Here is a 21,276-nt window from a genome sequence, read left to right on the forward strand (position 1 = left end):
AAATATCTATTACATTTATTAATATTGATTTATTGAAATCTAATGTTTAGCCATGAATTTATTCATTCTGATTGTTCTGATTGATTTTATATTTGTAGCCTATATTTTTGTGTTCATTTGTATTTATTTATTTTTGTTCATTATTTGTTTATTTATTCATTTTATTCGACAGATATCATTTATTTACAGCTTTTATAATTCTGTTTAGGTCTTGTTCAAATTATTACTACTACTAATACTATCGTACAATTGTTATTCCAATTGGGTAAAAATTGCAGCATTGTGCAACAATAAGAGACTATACGTTTCCATGCCAACGGACAGGCTCAATGATTCTTGTAATCTTGCCATTTTCGTAACTACAGTATCATCCTTTATTTTGAGTGGCTATTGTAGCCCATTTAGCATGAGATTAATTTTGTTTGGAAATATATGATATTGAATCATCTACAATAAATCATGAAATATTTAATTATTGAGAACTTCTTGTGTGGAAGTATTATTTAAAAGAAAGAAATGCTTGAGTGGAAGTATTATGTAACAGAAAGAAATGCTTGTGTGGAAGTATTATTTAAAGGGATGGTCCGGGCTGAAAAAATGTAAAGTAGAATCACTGAGAAAAATGCCGAAAATTTCATCAAAATCGGATAACAAATAACAAAGTTATTGAATTTTAAAGTTTAGCAATATTTTGTAAAAACAGTTGTTATGAATATTCATATCTACTTGTTCTTTTGTATTTTAGTATCTGAAATTAGATTTATTCAAATTTTTTCCTCCAAGAATGAGAAAAATTGGATTGACAACTGATTTAGTGCATTAGATATTTATTGCTGCAATTTTATTACATTATAAGGAGACTTATTATTCACACAAGTATGAAATAATTAAAAAAAGTTTGATTTTATGTAATAACATACAAAAACAGAAAGTGGAGATGTGACATCATCAACCCACCTAATGCATATTCATGAAGATTGTTTTCACAAAATATTACTAACTTTAAACTTCAATGACTCTATTATTATCCGATTTTGATGAATTTTCAGCTTTTGCTCAGTGAACTCTATGTATTAAGATATTAATATTTTCAGCCCGGACCGTCCCTTTAATGGAAAGAAATGCTTGTGTGGAAGTATTATTTAATGGAAAGAAATGCTTGTGTGGAAGTATTATTTAATGGAAAGAAATGCTCGTGTGGAAGTATTATTTAATGGAAAGAAATGCTTGTGTGGAAGTATTATTTAAAGGAAAGAAATGCTTATGTGGAAGTATTATTTATTAGAAAGAAATGCTCGTGTGGAAGTATAATTTAAAGGAAAGAAATGCTTGTGTGGAAGTATTATTTAAAGGAAAGAAATGCTTGTGTGGAAGTATTATTTAAAGGAAAGAAATGCTTGTGTGGAAGTATTATTTAAAGGAAAGAAATGCTTGTTTGTAAGTATTATTTAAAGGAAAGAAATGCTTGTGTGGAAGTATTATTTAAAGGAAAGAAATGCTTGTGTGTAAGTATTATTTAATGGAAAGTAATGCTTGTGTGGAAGTATCATTTAAATGAAAGAAATGCTTGTGTGTATAGGTATTATTTAAAAGAAAGAAATGCTTGTTTGAAAGTATTATTTAAAGGAAAGAAATGCTTGTGCGGAAGTATTATTAAAAGGAAAGAACTTCTTGTGTGGAAGTATAATGTAACGGAAAGAAATGCCTGTGTGGAAGTATTATTTAATGGAAAGAAATGCTTGTGTGGAAGTATTATTTAAAGGAAAGAACTTCTTGTGTGGAAGTATTATGTAACGAAAAGAAATGCTTGTGTAGAAGTATTATTTGAATTAAGAGGAGCAAAGTGACCCACACCATGTATCTCTTATTGACTGTGTTTTACAAATTGCTAGTCCTATAGGAGAAGATCACCCTGACAAAAAAAATCATTGCAGTAACAGCAGAAAAGAAAATATTTACGAAGGTTTTAGGAAAATCAATCAAAAGTTAGAATTTTTAAATTTGTGACAACATAAGCAACAAGCTTCCTATACAGCGTGAATTAAAAAAAAAAAAATCAAGAAATGTCATTTTCTAAAAAAAAAAATGACTGGTGTTTATTGTACATTGAGTATATCAACAAACAAATAATATAACACCCGTTAATGAAACATGAAATTGCAGCTGCTCGTTTATGGCGTCACAAGAAAAAAACTTAAAATTCTAATAGCTTTCTTATCTTTTAATGGATTTCCCCAAACCTTCACCATTTTTTAGTAATTTTTACTGGTATAACAGAGGGTCGTGGGTTCGAATCCCAGCCATGGCGTAATTTCCTTCAGCAAGAAATTGATCCACAATGTGCTACACTCAACCCAGGTGAGGTAAATGGGTACCTGGCAGGAATTTATTCCTTGAAACACAGCGCGCGTAACAGCTGCACTGCTAAAGCCAGGGTAATTATGCTGCATATACTGTAGAGCGCTTATAATAGAGACTTCTGACAAAGTAAGTATTAAGCGCTACACTCTAAATTACAGGGATTTAAAATAAGTCCAGATGGACTGTAGTTAGGGACCAATCGAATTCCGGATTTAGTTTGAATCCTAAAGATTCATTTTTGAATCTCGAAAGATTTAAATCATTTGAGATTTAAATTTAAGTCTTTAGGATTAAAACTAAATCCAGAAATCGATTGGTCCCTAACTACAGTCCATCTGGACTTATTTTAAATCCCTGTAATTTAGAGTGTATATAAGCAAGTATAATTATATTTACGACAAACCTTTCACCAGGGTGAACTTCCCCTTCAAAACATACTTTTCGTGATTACTGGCTTTGAGATTACTGTGAAAACCCGGGGTGAAAACAGCCTATGATTTTATTTGTATAAAGAGACTAAAAAATAAATATTTTTAGAGGAAATGTACCTGTTTTGATACGTGGCAACATGATTGCAATGTGAGTAGTGAAATAGTACGTTATCGTCAAAGTGAGCCTACAAGACAATAATATGTCTTGATGACTAAAATATCTTCGGGGGGGGGGGGCTGAATTCATCATCAGAACATGCAAAAATAACACGCTATGCTTCAGATGTTATATTTTTATCATTCATTTTTTACAGAGGGAAAAGGGACAGAGAAAACCCACAATTTCCTGATAATCAAGGAAATGAGACGGCTTTGTCCTTGCCATTTCATAATCATGGACCGACAAAGAGATTGGCATCCATCGGTTAATTAATTAATTCACTGACATGCGGCTGTCTTTGTCCTCAGAAAATGCTTCCAATGTTTTTACTAGTGCTTCATATAGCATCATGGTGCACCTCAATAAGGCCATGGGTTGAAAGAAGCGGTTTTCGATATTCATGGCCGTTTGCATATTTTTTTCACGGGGGGGGGGGTGGCAGCATGTACAAACTTAAAAAAACGAAAGCGAGGAAGCGATCGAGTTTGTCATTGGAGCGTTTTTGCATTTCGTAAAGTGAAAATGAAGGACTTCGTTTATACTTTTGGTGAATTTTGTGAAAATTTTCAGTAAAAAAATATAAGTCTTCAAAATATCTGGGAGAAATTCCCCATCCCCCCCCCCCCGCTGCGTGCGGCCATGTTGATATTGAACAAATTGCAAAGTGCAAAGAAGATGATCAATCACAATAATTCAGAAGCAGTGGCGGATCCAGGATTTTTCGAAAGGAGTGGCACATTTTCCCGAGGAAAAACATTTGACAAGCAAAAAAAGGGGGGGGGGGGGTTAACCCCGAATTATGGGGGTTTTGTCCACGAACATTTTTGACAAGCAAAAAACGGGGTTTTAACCACTGGGGCATTTCGTTCACGAAATAATTTGACATTTATAAATGCATTTATTACTATATTATTCCGGGATTGTTATTTTTTCAAGCAATCTACTAATAATGAAAATTCTTCTCCTGCAAACTGTGAATGTTATATTTTTGTGGTAGTAGATCATCAACAGCGGGGATGTGCCGGCTGTAAACGCAGACACACACCATGTTCACATTATCACCTGCGTACCAGGACATCGCCGGGGGGGGGGTCAGCATCCAACCAAATACATTGAGTCATGAATGGGTTGTAACCCTGATGGAAAAAAATAAATCATCAGGGGGGGGGCGACACCATGTTCTTCTTTTTCGGGCCGAGGGAGTTACCTAAATTTTACGTCATAATGTTTTTTTTTATCTCATTAGAGGTACACTGCCTAGACTTCTCCTATTTGATCTTCTACCCACTTTTCTCCCTCTTTAATTTTTTCTATCTTTCTTCTCCAGTTTTTCACTACCGTGGAAAATGCTAGGGGAGCAGGGATGCCCTCCCCCCGTGGTGCCATTCATGCCGTTAACTTAAGTTTTTATAAAGCAGGGGTCCTGGCGATAATCATGTGCCCAAAATCAGGTGGTCATTTTGACTTATTGTGCACGTTTATTGGGGAAAATGAACACTTTCCGGCCGATCGAGGGATTTTTTTTTTTTTTTTGGGGGGGGGTGCTGGTTTAATTTTGACAAGCAAGCAAGCCAAAGAGGAAAAAGGGAAAAAAAAGAGGGGATTTCGCTTCGAAACGAAGGTGGTTCTGTTCCAGGAAGAATTTGACATGCAAAACATAAAACAATAATAAACAAATAAAAAAAAATATCATTAAGAAAATGTATATAGGTCTTTATTTTTGGTGACATTTCGGCCATTTACCATACCTAAAAATTTCCAGGGGGCTGCCTATGCCACACGCATTACCCCAAGCACTATGCGCACCACCCATTCTTCCCAGGGCCATGCCCCCCCCCTCGCGATGTGCAACTCTTCGGGGTCGGAAGATGATGATTCTGCATCACAGAGATAAGATCTATGAGATGGAGATCAATTTTTTTGGTCAGGCAAACATTTTGAAATTGTCTGACATCCACGCCTGTACTGTACTTGTTAGACTTTTAATTATGAATCAAGTGTTTACGACCGGGAGATCAACCATAGGTCTGACCGACTACCGGTACCTACCCTCCCGTACTGATGACGATGATGATGATTTATCATTATCATAGAGATGTATAGTCCTACTGATGACGTTTATCTCTATGTGATTTATCCACCTCTACTTTCACGTAAGCTCCCGAAGTTCTTATTTTTAAGAACGCCCTCTTTCGTTTCAATTCGATTGCATTTAGCAGTTTGCGTATCGATGGTGAAGGGAAGCCACAATCCAGCTTGGCAGATGTTCGTCAACATTATTTTATCTATTTCTCCCGTTCCTCAACCAGGATGATTGATATTTAGATTTGGTAATTTTGCATGAGAATCTGAAGGATATGTTCAAGTACTTACTTATATATCCAATAAACCAAGGTAAGTCTCGGAGTATTGAGCTGAGCGTGAGCAGAGAGACAGTGAGTGAGCTGAGAAGAGTGAGACAGTGCCAGGCAGAGTCGGGCTGTCAGTCAGTGTCGGCCAGTGCAGCTGCAGTGCAGTGGCCAGTTAAGTTGTTTTTATCAAAGTCGAACTAGCTCCTGGAGATTAAAGTCATACCACACTGACTAGACCTAACATGCCTAAAGCTTCAGTCTCTGTATTTTGGTTGACATTCCGTAACCCAGGGAGTCCTGGACCTGGGTAATGCTGTAACCGATTTTTATTCCAATTCCCGATCCGATTTTCCCCTTTTTTCTACATTTTTCCGAACTCCGATTTTTGACCAGTGGGGAAAAAATCGGATCGGAAAAACCAAAACATAACAAGACAAAAAAAAAACACGTGGCGACATGTTTGCCGTCAAAATGCGCTGGTGATTTGTTTACATCTCAGACAAAAGCGGTGGAAGGAAAAGAAGATAAAGGGGAAGAAAATTATGATTTGTTTTTATCTCCGATATTAGCGGAAAGGCAGGTGGAGAAGAAGATTATGATTTGTTTTGATCATGTTTTGACATAATCGGGGAAGAACAAAACGATGATGATAATTGGTGATAATATGTTTTGATCTCCGACAAAAATGGAGGAAGAAAAACAACGAAAAGACGCTATGTTTTGATCTTAAGCGGAGGCAAATAAGATTTAGTTGAACACGCTGACATGCGCGGTAATATTTACGACTATCTGACTATACGTCCTCTAAGAGTTTTCGATTACCTCCGCTATCACTACGATGTTGTAGAGAAGGTAAATATCATGGTGAACAACTCTGGATAATAATGCGTCTTTTTCGGGAGGTCATGCGACCTTTATGAGATTACAAATTACCTCACGATGTTGAAGAGAAGGTGAATATCATGGTTAACCAATCTGGATAATAATGCGTCTTTTTCGGGAGGTCATGCGACCTTTAAGAGTTTACGATTACCTCCGCCATCACTACGATGTTGTAGAGAAGGTGAATATCAAGGTAAACAACTCTTGATAATAATGCGTCTTTTTCGGGAGGTCCTGCGACCTTTATGAGATTACGATTACCTCCGCCATCACTATGATGTTGTAGAGAAGGTGAATATCATGGTAAACAACTCTGGATAATAATGCGTCCTTTTCGGGAGGTCATGCGACCTTTAAGAGTTTACGATTACCTCCGCCATCACCACGATGTTTTAGAGGAGATGCCTATCGTTGATCGGCGGTAGTGTCGCACGCTGGAACGTCATTATCTTATTTTCCTTCCTCCGATTATGTCGGAGATCAAAACAACTCATCTTCTTCCTCCGCTTTTGTCGGAGATCAAAACAAATTCTGCCATCAGTGTAGCATGCCGCATTTGTCCACGCGCCGGCCACATACAAATTTTAATGATTTTTTTTGTTTTTGAATATCTTCCGATCCGATATCCGAACCGATTCTGATTTTAGGAGCAAAACTTCCGAACCGAACTCCGATCCCGTAATTGCTCTAACTTACAACATTAGTCCTGGGTTAGTTAGTTGTTCTGCTGAACTGAATTGCGTTGGCTCACTCACCAATAAAACCCAGGCCAGGGTCAGGGAGCCCAGGGGCTTACCGTGCATTTGACCATACTCACGGGACTAGTGTGATTTATGGTCTAACTATTTCTCCAAATGAATTGTGAAAATAGAAATTATGCACTTACCACGATTATAATATGGATGAAGGTCTAACGAGTGGCAGTTTCCTGACATCTGATCTGGGCACAAACTAACCAACCCAGGGAGCCCAGGACCTTACAGTGTAATTGACCATACTCACCTAACTAGCGTGAAGTATGGTCAAAATAATTTTCCGAATAAATAGTTAAAACAGAAATCAAGCACTTACCACGATTATATGGATGAAGGTCTAATGAGTGGCAGTTTCCTGACATCTGGGCACAAACTGGAACCTCAAAAAAACGAAAAGTTCTCACCTACCCCTGTCTCGATCGGCCATTTTTTCATGAATAGCGACAAAATTACACGGGAAGGTCCTGGGCTCCCGCCCGCATAGTTCCCTGGGTTAGGCACAAACTGGAATCTCAAAAAAGCGAAAAGTTCTCTCCTTCTAGTTCTACCCCAGTCTCGATCGGCCATTTTGTTATGATTCATAACAAAAACGACCACTCCAACAACGCTCGGGCGGTGTGACCAGGCCTTTACCGATGAGTTATTCCCCGGATTATTCCTTACGATTCCGGTACGATGTTTCTGAATTTTAAACATTTTTTTTGTAAATATGGATGTGATTCCTTTTTCAGGGCTCGAATTAAGAATTTAAAGGGGCAAGGCCATTTTTTAAAAGGGCACTTAAGGGAAAGGGCATGCAGTTTTCACTTTATTGGACATCCAAGGCCACCAAAAAAAGGGCATCAATAATAAATGCACTTTTCAATGGGGCACATGCACTGGATTACCGCAGGGCACCAAGGCCACAGCAAAAAAGGGCAGTTATTTTGGCCTTAAGTCTACAAATATTTGAAAGGGCATCAAGGCCATTTCTGAGGGCATCTAAGGCCATGGCCTTGGATGGCCTTGGATTAATTCGAGCCCTGCTTTTTCATAATGTGACATTTCATGCACAAAAAAATGATCGGAAAATCGGGTTTCCACCGAATGTTAGATCTAACGTTAAGTACTGCTAAGGGCCTCCAAGCTCTTCAGTCTATGTTGGTGAGTGAGCCAACGCAGTTCAGCGGAACAACCAAAATACAGAAACTGAAGCATTTGGTCTATAGACTGAAGAGCTTGGACTCTTGGTCGGAGGCCCGTACGTACAGTCTACAGACCTCGTACTTATTTAAATCTAACATTCGGCGGAAACCAGATTTTCGGATCGTTTTTGTCTCACCTGCGTAGCAGAGTGAGACTATAGGCGCCGCTTTTCCGATAGCGGCGGCGGCGTCAACATCAAATCTTAACCTAAGGTTAAGTTTTTGAAATGACATCATAACTTAAAAAAGTATATGGACCTAGTTCATTAAACTTGGACATAAGGTTAATCAAGTATCACTGAACATCCTGCATGAGTTTCATGTCACATGACCAAGGTCATTTAGGGTCAATGAACTTTGGCCGATTTGGGGGTATCTGTCGAATTACTATCAAAACTTCAAAAGGTTTTGGATCTGATTCATGAAACTTGGACATAATAGTAATCAAGTATTATTGAACATCCTGTGCAAGTTTCAGGTCACATGATCAAGGTTAAAGGTCATTTAGGGTCAATGAACTTTGGCCAAATTGGGGTATTTGTTGAATTACCATCATAACTTTAAAAGTTTATGGATCTGATTCATGAAACTTGGACATAATAGTAATCAAGTATTACTGAACATCCAGTGCAAGTTTCAGTATGCCATCTTTTAACAGCGGAAAAATGATAAAGAGGAAAAAAATGCTGAGTGCCTGGAAAGCAACCAGCAAAACAAGCTTCCGATGTAAACGGTAAAGCGTATATAATACCACGTGCCCTCTTGCAGTTGTCTACATCAAGAGTAATTTCTATTAATCATCATTTTTATAGAAAGGAAAAAAGAGCAAAAGTGTGGATTCATATCGTTCGGCAAGTTTTATAGAATAAATTGATGTAATAGCGACCCATGATCTAGTGTATAATATTCTAGTCAAGTTTTGCGGGTGTTGTGCCTTGTACTTCCCTGTGCACTACATGTATGCCCGGGCTGGAACATTGAGTGGTAAATGGGCTACAACTTCATTTTCCCCCATTAGGAAATAATCAACTTTGTTTTACACGAAAATTGATATGAAGAAGAATAAAAATCATGTAGGAAGATGAGCAGTTAATCACAGATGTTATTGTTGCCATTTTGCTGTCTTTGTTATCGTAGTCTAGCTACAAGATGCATACATGTGAAGGGCGACAACATCATCGGCCGATGAATACATGTATCATGAATCTCACCTCGATGCTAAAATATCCTGCACGCTACATGTACATGTAGTCCAATTGAAGCGGGATTAAGCATTGAGATTTAGCATTGATTCATGATATTTATCGGTTGATGCAATTTTTATCAAGCACTGCACATAACTTACCTAGTTTAGAAACTCGGACTTAAGGTTAATCAAGTATTACTGAACATTTTTCCTGAGTTTTAGGTCACATGACAAAGGTCAAAGGTCATTTAGGGTCAATGAACTTTGGCCAAGTTGGGGATATTTGTTGAATTACCATCATAACTTTGAAAGTTTATGGATCTGATTCATAAGACTTGGACATAAGAGTGATCAAGTATCACTGAACATCCTGTGGTTAATCAAGTATTACTGAACATTTTGCCTGAGTTTCAGGTCGTATGACCAAGGTAAAAGTTCATTTAGGGTCAATGAACTTTGGCCAAGTTGGGGGTATTTGTTGAATTTAATACTGTAACTCTGAAAATTGTATTGGTCTGCATTTAGTTCATAAAACTTATACATGAGAGTAATCAAGTATCACTGAACATCCCGTGCGAGTTTCAGGTCACATGACCAAGGAGAAAGGTCATTAAGGTCTATGAAATTTGGCCATCCCATGTGGGTAGGTAATTCTTAAATCGCTGTCATAACTTAATACTTTCAAAGTTTATGATATACCTGTAGTTGATGAATTGTGGACATACATGTAGGGGCTATCAAGTAATGTTGTAAATCGGATCAAAAATAAGATCGAAAATCGGATCGGCAGTTAAGCTTCTAAAATCAAAATCGAATCGGCGATGTTTAAAAACAAAGGAATACATCAAAATTTTGTTCACGGTAGCGCGCATCTTCCTGACAAAGTCACAAAGACGAATGCATTGGAATGGAAGTCGCCAACATGCGCGATCGTTTGGAACAAGTTTTAAAGGGGTTTTGAGGTGTTATTGCTTTAAAATAAACAGAGTGATTTTTATTAGAAAGATAAACGAAAGATGCATCTTCCAAGCAAAGGCGCAAAGGAAAATAAAATGAAAATATTTCTCATAGATCACAGGTTAATGAACGATCGGCGGGACATCTTTTATAAGTATTTTTAAGTGATAGCGATTTAGAATTATTGGAATGATCTCTTGATCTCGTACGACGCATCATCTTAAAGTCGCAAGTGCAATTAAAATGTAGTAGAAGACGCAAGCACGCACGATTTGAAATATGTTATTAAAATGTTTTGGGTAGCTAGCGTTTTCAAATCAATTTATATCTTGAGAAATGAACTTATGATATATAAAAGAAGCATCTCCCGACGAAGTTGCAAAGACAAATATATCACTGAGGTTGAGAAGATGTAAGAGAGTAACGCAATGAGCTCCGTCAATGGCGTCGATAGTACGACTTTTAAAAGTTCACGGCGGGGTCCGTTATCACCACGAGGTTGAAGAGAAGATGTCTAACATCATAAAGAGGGTAAGAGAGTAGCGCAGTGAGCTCCGTCATTATCACGATCTTTAAAAGTTCACGGCGGGGTCCGCTATCACCACGAGGTTGAAGAGAAGATGTCTAGCATCATAAAGAGGGTAAGAATGTAGCGCAGTGAGCTCCGTCGGTAATACGACCTTTCAAAGTTCACGGCGGCGCCCGCTATTACCACGAGGTTGAAAATAGAATGTATATCATCCTAAACGATGTAAGAGAGTAACGCAATGAACTCCGTTGATAGTACGACTTTTAAAAGTTCACGGCGGGGTCCGCTATCACCACGAGGTTGAAGAGAAGATTTATATCATCATAAACGATGTGAGAGAGTAGCGCAGTGATCTCCGTCAGTAATACGACCTTTAAAAATTTCACGGCGGCATCCGCTATCACCATGAGTTGGAAGAGAATATATCTATCCTCTTAACATCGTCAGAGATAATACCGCATCTTTCTCCCTTAATAATGCGACCTCTAAATAGCTAGCACCTCAAAAACAATCTTGAAATATGTTCTGAACGATCACGCACTGTAACTAGATCTACGCCGATTTTTTCCTTCAAGGGGCATGATCGAAGATCGGCAAGTGATCGCCGATTGTGGTGAAATCGAATGGAATCGGTTGCCGATTGCAAAATCGGTTACAAGCTTACTATCAAGTAATAATTCTTTGGTCACATGATCAAGGTGAAATGTCATTGAGGGTCATTGGACATCTTTATATGAATGGTGTTTTTTGTGTGAATAATTATTTTATATTCAAAGTCAGCACTGCTGCTGCTATATTCAATTGTGTGATTGGCGCTCCACTTGTTTTTTTTTTAATGTAATTGGGTGAAAGAAAGTGCTGTAGATGTAGGTGCAGCAAACTATTTCATGAGAAAGTCTTATACCCTTTTCATAAACCTATCCTCCAATTAGCCGCCTAAGAGTAATGCGGATAATTCAATAAAAATTGCGTTCATAAACTCCGAAAATAAGCCGCATTATTTTTACGAGCGCCCGTCCTGAAAAAGGCGGATAATCGCCATGACAACTGGACACGCCCCCTCCGATGCGGTTGTGTTGGAAAAGGGTGACCTTGTGACCGCACCATGGCAATTATCCGCATTATTTGGAAATGCGTTCATAAACTCAAAATCTTATCCCGATGCTGCTATTATGCGGATAATAGCAGCATCAGAGTAATGCGGATAACTCTTGTCCTCCTCCAATTTTACGACCAAATTATGCTGCTATTAGCCGCCTAATTCATTTTAATTGGGTTTATGAAAGGGGTATTAAAGGTCAATTGTCATATTACGGTATCATACATGTAGATCTGGTAAAAAATGTCAACTTAACTGTATCTTTGCCAATTGTGAAATCGTGAAGTCTTAGCTCAAAACCAATAATTTTGATGATCACTAACACAAAAAAGCATATGTGGGACAGTGTATTATTGCTTTGAAAACTACAGACATTTGATGGCATTCTAGGTACCTACATGTACATGTATTTTGCTCATTTCTCAGCAATTACACATTTTCTTCCAGAACCATGTGGCACACGTACTGAGTTGAGTTGACATTTCATTGGATTCTGTTGAACTCATTTTGAGTCCGTCATCACAACTGGCATTTAATGCTTTTTAGCGAAGATTGAATCTAAATAAATGTGAATTGAATTAATTTGGGTGTGACATGTACAACATGCAAATGAGTGAGTCATGGATGAGAGTAGTGGAGGAGAAAATGTTCTTTTGAAATATGTCACAAGTATAAACTATGCTTGTTCATGAAAAACGGGCATTTGGATACCAAGTTCTGAGTGGGTTTTAATATTCAATACAGAGTGCTAGATTTTTGGTCAATAAATAGTATCAAATACTGATTATAAAAGGGATTGTCCAGGCTGGAGATGATTATATCTATAGAGTAAAATTCACAGAGCAAAATGCTCAAAATTTTGATCAGAATTGGATTTAAAAAAAAAATCAAGGAATTCTTAATATTTGCATTATTCCTGTGAAACAGTTCTTGGCATATCTTCATGAATATTCATTGGTGGGGGGATGATGTCATATCCACTCTTGTTCTTTTGTACAGTATTTTATTACACCAAATTAGGTTTATTAAAAAAATTTCTACCAATAACTATTGGATTGACAACTGATTAAGAGCATTAGTTATTTATTGCCGCAACTTATTTATTTCATCATAATGGAGACACATCATCACTTACACATGTATAAACAAATAAAACAATTATGATTTCATGTAATAACACAAGAAAAAGAAAGTCGGGATATGACATCATCAGCCCATCTAATGAATATTCATGATGATGTGCATATGACTGTTTTCACAAAATTTTCATAAACTTTAAAATTCAATAACTTTGTTATTTATTATCCGATTTTGATGAAATTTTCAGCATTTTTGCTCTGTGAATTTTTACTCTATTTTGTTTAGATATGAATATTTTCAGCCTGGACCATCCCTTTAATTTTTCATAATCATCAATATTTTGGTCATATATCATTATTTTTTGCCACAATTTAACATTCAGTATAATCATAAAACCATTATATTTGAATCGCATGATTTTTTTTAATGTTGTGAAATCCCCATGCAATTAATTGAAATTTGTTTCACTCTTGTCCAGGTCTACATGTAAAAACCGTACAATCTTGCATGGAGAACAGAAGATAATTGAATGAGATCCAATTTGAAAGAAACGGAGAAAAGGACATCCTGATTGCTGTCTTCAAATTACTACCAGTTAGATGTAATTGATTCACTGGAAAGGATAAATAACTGTCGCTTAATGCCCAGTTCATCCACTTTGCTTCCTGTCTGTAATGGAATAAGTTGCAAAGGAAACAACTACAGGAATTATGAATATTGTCCTTAACTTGACCCACACCCATTGGAAATGTAATCATAGTCTGGACTTATCAGCATAATTTATGAGGTTTAGTGTGGGTCAGTGTCCAGCTCGAGATGGCAAGTGAATTTGTAGCATGAGTACGACTACAATACGATCACCTCATTCAGAGTGATTCTTAATCAAATTTAGATAACCCCTGCCGACGGAGGCTAAATTTGTGGCGGTGCTGACACCCATCGCTTTCCAGCGGATTCTATTCAAATCGGGCTGTCCTCTAATCCTTGGAATCCTCGCAAGAAGTTTATTTGAATTTCAGCGATATGGAAGCAAAGATCTGATATTTAGTGCATGTATGTACCAAACCTGCCTGGAATACCATATATCCAATTTATCCATGAGGATTGCATGAGGATTTTTTAAAAAGATGAATAGGAAACGTAGTGGACAATAAAACATTGCATTGCTCCATAAACCGGAAATACCTACATCTCGCGCTGGAGATCGGCAATTTGTGTTTCATCAATTTGTGCTTGGAGAGGATTGTATTTTGAGATGGGACTAGCCTGGCTATGATGGGATGAGAGATGTGCATTGCTACTAAACTGAGCTCTCTCTCTCTCCTCACTTCAGCTAATGGGTGCTGTGGAGCGTTTGATTATAGAGATGTAACAATGTACGGAGAAGGCTGTGATTACCGATGAATGATGACAGCATATCTTGACGATTCAATCCCAAGGGAACTCAGCTATTGCCGTGCATGACATCATCCGAGGAAAGCAATACTTTAATCGTCAGATGAAAAACATTAGTACCCTTGTAATTACCCGTGGAAATTAGCCATTAATGCAATGCGCTTGCATAATTTAGATTTGAACAGGGATTGTGAACTAGCAATGCATAAATTTGCATTTCAGGATTTTCATCAATAAACTTGCTGCATTTGAAAGGGGATGCATCATACAAATAATGAAATTGCTATTTCCCTTTGCTGGTGATAGGGGATGCATTTTACACTCTAATATTTACTGAAATGACTATTTATCTTGGTCAATGATTAGATGCTCGTTATGGATCCTGACGGTGCTAGAGATAACTTCCTCACCCGTCTCAACAAATCCCTTGAAGCTGGGTGGCAGTGTAAACTCAACCAAGATGGACGTCTCTACTATTTGAAGTAAGTATTCAATAGCTACATGTTGTTAATAATAGAGATTTAGATTTTATGCTTGTTTGATTATTTCCATGTGTGCAGTGTATATGACTACATGTTCTGTGATTTTTTCTTTTTTTTTTCATTTTACTCTATATTGTATAATAATTGAATATTGAAGGTTTTTTTCAAAAATATGAAATAATGAATTAATGTAATTCAATTCAACTTTTATTCAATTCACTCCAAAATGGGCTTTCTTTGCAGCAAAACCCAAATGGCAAAAGCTTACATTTTAAACACATCATCAATAACAATGTAATAATAAAATAGATCTGCGAACAATTTTCAATAAGACATTTGTAACAAAGTATCATAATTGAATTTAAAATCTATTTTTATAACGGGTAATAGATTGATATCATTGATCTTTTAAAAATATGAAATAATGAATTGATATCATCTGAAAAAAAAATTATTTGAAATGTGCATTATAGCCTACGCTCTACAGTACCTACCGTATTTCATTTTGGTTTGGAATAATGCATGTTTATGTTTCCATTTGAGAGGCACACATGCAATCAAGATCCACATTTCTGTTTTGCCTCTGTCATTGAGAAGTGCTGCACTCTGCAACATCATGATTTCAGTGTCCAAGCTGCAGGATACACTGTACAGTACAATAAAAAAGAATGATTTTAAAAATGGAAATAACAAATACTGCATGTACATGTAGGCTTGCTTGGTGAATATACACCCCCCCCCCCTTGTTAAAAAGAGATTAGATCTTTAACTTTAATATCATTCAATCTTCTTGATTTAACCTTCAATTCTTTTCAGTAAACATTTGAAATAAAAGCTTAATAAGATCCTGTAGCACTTTTCTATTCCATATATGTACAAACTGCAGTATTGGCAATGTACATGTATATATGTACATAAGGCCTACATACATGTACCAAAGATTTGGGGGTATTGTGTCTGGAAGGGCAGACTACAACAAATCCCCCTATTCAAGAAGCCCCCACTTGGTGGACCTATTGTTCCAGCCTCAGTTCAAATCACTGAATGGGTGGGTGTATTGAGCTTTCACAAATACAAAAATGGCAAAGGACAGTAGGAAAGTGCGAAGTATGCATGTATATGTGTAGTAGAAGGGGGCAGATACCTGATTTCAGACTGAATGAATGAGTTCTTACTCCTAATAGAATGGCTTCAAATCAGCACAACCAAAAAGGGATGCCATTGTCCAGATTTCATACTAAATGGAAATGATGGGGGGGGGGGGGGTTTAGAAATTGTCAGAGATGAGTGAAGTAGATAATATTACATCAGTGATAGATGGATGATATCACAATGGATGACATTCTGTGTGCATGTTGTGGTTTTGAACTTTTGAACTTGATTTTTCAGGTCAGTTCAGTGGGGGGGGGGGGGGGTAGTTGCAAGATTAAAGTACACAACCAAAGAATCAAAAGTATTTTATAATGACTTTTTGTGGTCATCATTGTAAAGGGGAAGTATTACTAATCAGATATATAACTTCACTTTTTAAAATAGTGATTAGAGTTTGCAGAAATCAGCTCTTAAAAATGACTTATTTTCATGGCATATTTCTGCCTTCGTCCGTCCTCTGGCGAGCTCCAGCTGAGCTGACAGCAGCCCATTGAAGACGATCTTTCCAATCAGCGTTTTTTGCTCTTAGAATTTTTTATTCCTCTCAAGATTGGTCTTATTACATAGATGAAAGTTGGAATTTTCTGAACAGTAAAATGAAATGCACATTTAACATATTTTGGTAACCGATATTTAGCTTAGAAAGAATTATTTGTTTTCAAGAAATATACGTGAATAAACAAAGCATATTTTCACTTAGAAATCATGCTTGCACCACATTGATATTATTATCAATATAAAGCATAGACATTCGTCTTCACGACTGAGTAAAAATTATGAAATTTAATTAGGTAGCAAGTTCAGGAACCACAAAAAAACACGGCAATATCCATCGCGAAATGATTGGAATTGCAGTTGGATTGCCGAAGCATTGCGAGGCAACAGCAGCAAACGCACTTTATCATTATGAACCCGTCGGAGATAAAGACATGGTCTATGGATAAATCTGTACGCACGCAGGTTTTTTTATGAGTGCGGGGAACCTGGTTCGAAACTCTCGATTTTTTTTTGGTTTGGGATTTTTTTTTTTTATTATATTCCTTCCCCGTTCCTACTAGCTCTTTTTTCTGTTTTTATTTTCATGTGAGATTCTATTCAGTCCTGTATCTTTTAGATCTTCTTAATTGCTGCTTTTGATTTTCAAGTTCTTGATTAGATTCTCTACATGTATATTATTTGGGCAGCGACTCACTCACTGACTGGAGTGGAGCAACACAATGATGACTGCAGTAGACAAAATCGGTCTTTACAGTCCACAATTCAATAAAAACGGGCAAAGGAACACAGTTCTGATTCACGTTTGGTCTGAAGTTGTCGAAAACAGAAATTGAATATTACATTACATGAAGAAAACAGTAAATTCAGAAGATATTGAACAGGTCAGTAAGGTGATTCAGTGCATGATGCACAGAGAGATGATTAGCTCGTCGATTGTGTGACGTCATTATTCTCGACCGTTTTTGGCTGCGTGATTGTCGGTCTGGGGGCCCGGGCTGAGAAGGGTGTCTAATAATTTCATTTCTTGCATTTCCACGACATCTATAAGACTTTTTAGTGACATATTTGTGTATAAAAAGACAATACCTTTCCATCCATATATAATTTGTCTATAATCATCACTTTCGTGAATTTTCTTCGTGTGTATACTTTAAGTCTTTTTTGTGACAAGAGGGACCATATACCGGTTTTTTTTTTATCTGTCAAGGAAGGATGGAGGGGGGGGGGGAGAGGAGAATATAATGAAATCAATTTTTATTTTCTTTCTATTATTTTCTTGCTTTCTTTCAGTGAAAAGAATGTAGGCCTACATATACTGTAGAAAGTCTCTGTTTCAGTGAAGTGATTTATCAGTCTGTCCCTAGCTACATGTAGGCCCATAATTGTTTCAAGGCGTAAACCTTCAATAATGAATTTAGTCCTGAAATTACATTTTGAAAGTTGTAAATGTATAGTAGACCAGCACTGTAGTAGAATCATGTAGCATTCTAATAAAAAATTCAGTAAAAATAGGCAAAATATAACAGAAGTATACTTTCATGGTCTAAAAAAATAAAAGAGTCAGTCATACATGTAGGAGCTGACATTTCGAACATCAATTTAAATTAACCTCCACTTCAAGTACATGTATGTACTTGTATCTGAATTTACAGTTTAGAAAATCCATTCATTTACACACACAAAAGTTAATTAGAAATGCAAGAGTAATGAAGAATTAGGACATTTGAGTAATAAAAACAATAATCCCACAGTACCTCTTTAAGTATTATTGTAAGAGTTTGTGTATTTAAACATATTAAGTGGATTATTGTGATATTATGTTGACTGCCCTTCTGAGCCATTGAATCCACTGGTTAATGATGAATGATCCATGTACATGTAGTAAATCAATTGTAGGAATAATATTTTTTAGAATATTATTCTTATGATGTTTTACACATGTCTGTTTTTTAAAAGAAATTTTGATTACAATTTTGACAATTCTTAAAGTGAAATGGAATACTTCTATGCAGTACCTACGTTTATTGGTTTACAGAATGTATTCTGTAGACATGTGTGCGAATGTGTAGAGTTATTAACATAGAATACGTCATGTACATGTACATGTATGTAGTAGGCCTATACATTCATGATGTTGTAATGAATGTTTTCTTTATTTTCCAGTCACAACAATGAAACATCACATTGGATTCCCCCTCGTTCTAATTGGTGTCAGGTTGGGGATCTCCCGTACGGATGGGAGAGTGCTCGTGATAAGAATGGAAAAGAATATTATATCAAGTAAGTACAGGATGCATTCCTTTAGTTTCATCTCCTATAATACTTTTTGTTTTTCTTCTATTATTTCTGTGTTATGTGAAAAGGCAATGAAAAATGCCTGCATCTAGCAAAATGTACCTGTGCATTTATTTTCATAACAACATTTCTGTTAATATGAATGTATATGATAGGCTATTGTTACTGAAGCCAGTATCCAGAAAAACTTGCTAGTTATTCCTTCATTTCTTATACATGCTTTTCACACTGCATTACCTTAACCCCATACATGTAGTATGTACTATCCTTAACCCTGGACTATCCTTAACCCCATAGTCCCATACTATCTTTTTTTTATTCACACTGTCTTTCTTAACCCCATGCTATTTGCTTTTAAAGGCTCCAGGGTTAACGCCTTAACACCGGACTATCCTACAGCTCGTGAATATTGATGATTTTACTATACAGAGCGTGATTAACATGCAATTTCGACATCTGTGATTGGCTAATGCTTAGCCCCACTTTTCCTTTAATAGCCCTGTTTCGTTTCACACTGCATATCTTAGCACTGCAATTGTGGTGCTAGCACCACAATAAGCCAGCTAACCCTGCTTTTTTTGAAGGGCCAGATAATACCGTACTATTTACCGTGCTACATGTACATGTAGCCCACTTTGCTAAAATTAAAAACGTAGTGTGAAAACGAAGTGGGCTAAGCTTAACCCCAGGAAATTGATGGGTCTAAAACCACCCCCCCCCCCTTAGCCCCACAGTAAGAAGATTATTCTCTGACGTTCATGTACCCCCTATGAAAATTTGAAATTGAAATTGCCTGCTTCATAAGTATTTTAAAATACCCCTGAAAATGTATAAGTTTTCAGTCAGTAGTCCACTCATTTGACAACCTATAGATCAGTCTTTCACTTTTCAAATGTATGAATAAATTATATACAAAGTACATGTACATGTAGGGCTGCGTCACGTCTGAAAATTGTCTTTGCAGATTTTTTAGAAATTCCGGAAGATTAATGTCAGAAATTAAAACCTGTACATGTGATAGAAAAGAATCATAGGTTTTCATGTTCCTAACAAAGCTTATTATCTATACATTTTCTATGTACATCTAGCAAAATTGATTTTTGATAATTTCTGTAACAAAGGATGTCAAACAATTCCGGGAAGATCTAAGTAATTGCTGAGAAATGAGCAAAACAAGCACGGCATTCTTTGGGTTTCTACTGTAATTATGATAGAATATCAGTGGTTTTCAGCAACTCTGGTTTCTTTTCTTTATTTCCAGTGTTTAGTTTGTACATGTACATGTAGTATGCTGCACACGTATGTCAAAACACACGGTATGGTGTATGTGGTGAATAATCAGTAATGATTTTATAAAGTTCTAAGGCTGCGTTTATGCGACCTCGACCCAGAATCATGATTTGAATCATGATTCAAAACAGCAGCATGAATCACGATCCGACAGAATCAGCGTTTATACGACCATCTTTCTAAAGCTGTTTCTCCCTGAATTCGGGCCGATCCAGTACGTGCGCATCACAGTGCGCAGTTTGACCCAGGAAGTATAGGTCAACATTTTCGCACGTGTTTCTAACTTCACGTCGGCTGCTAGATTTTTGCTGCCGCCGGAGCTAACGCGCGATCGTTTGTGCAAGTGCAACGCTTACTCGGCTTCCGAAAAATAAATCTTTTACTTCCAGAATTCCGTGTATTGTACCTCGTATTGTTTTTGATCGGGAACCAGAAGGGGTCATCATCCTCCCTCCCACCTTCCGATCGATTTTTCTTGTCTATGATGGTCCTGTACTGGGCACGAATTCTGTTAATTTTGTCTCGACAGGCGGTGCCACATCTCCGTTGAAATCCCTCCCTCGCAAGCGCCGCTGAAAGGGATCGTCTTATTTCTGTGAAACCCGGTAAGGGATGCTTGTGCTTCAGGCTGAGCCCAAAGCACAAGCAGAGCCCTGAGTTCATCGTCAGTCCAATTTGTGCCTTTGGAACTTGAAGAAATGATTGATGAAAACAATGAAATATAGAAATGACGCTACAGTACAACCCCGGGGGTACAATACACAGATGATAATTCCTAAATGCTGGCAATACTGCTACACGAAAATTAACCTGCACGAAACACAGCGCGCGCCTTTGAGTCGAACCCGGAAGAAGCACGACACAATGACGTCATAGAATCATGATTCAAATCACGATATCGTTTATACGACCATTTTCGTTCGTGATTCTACAGAAACGTCTTTCCAAACGCCCCTTTTTTCGTGTTTCATGTTTGTGATTCTAATCATGATTATATTCAATTTCGACTAAACGCAATCGTGATTCTGCAGAATCGTGATTTGAATCATGATTCTAATCATGATTCTAGGGTAAAAAAGTGTCGAATAAACGCACCCTAAGCCTCTCTAAAAATCCTTTCTCATTGCTGGTTTTATCCTTCACAAGACTTACAACATTGTACAGGGTATAAATGTAAACGTACAATACA

The 21,276-nt window shown here is 37.0% G+C and overlaps 1 protein-coding gene across 2 annotated transcripts in view; it reads left to right on the plus strand.

The window, feature by feature from the left end:
- The first annotated feature begins 5,161 nt into the window (after window positions 1-5,161).
- Window positions 5,162-21,276, plus strand: part of LOC121428346 — an 81,692-nt gene continuing 65,577 nt past the window's right edge. For both annotated transcript variants that reach the window (XM_041624964.1, XM_041625027.1), the window contains exons 1-3: window positions 5,162-5,346; window positions 13,454-14,852; window positions 18,666-18,782. In XM_041624964.1, coding sequence (XP_041480898.1) covers window positions 14,737-14,852; window positions 18,666-18,782 — 233 coding nt within the window. In that variant the 5' untranslated portion in view covers window positions 5,162-5,346; window positions 13,454-14,736. The remainder of the gene's footprint in view (window positions 5,347-13,453; window positions 14,853-18,665; window positions 18,783-21,276) is intronic.

The sequence above is a fragment of the Lytechinus variegatus genome, chromosome 1 (genome assembly GCF_018143015.1).
Source record: "Lytechinus variegatus isolate NC3 chromosome 1, Lvar_3.0, whole genome shotgun sequence".
Taxonomy (NCBI): domain Eukaryota; kingdom Metazoa; phylum Echinodermata; class Echinoidea; order Temnopleuroida; family Toxopneustidae; genus Lytechinus; species Lytechinus variegatus.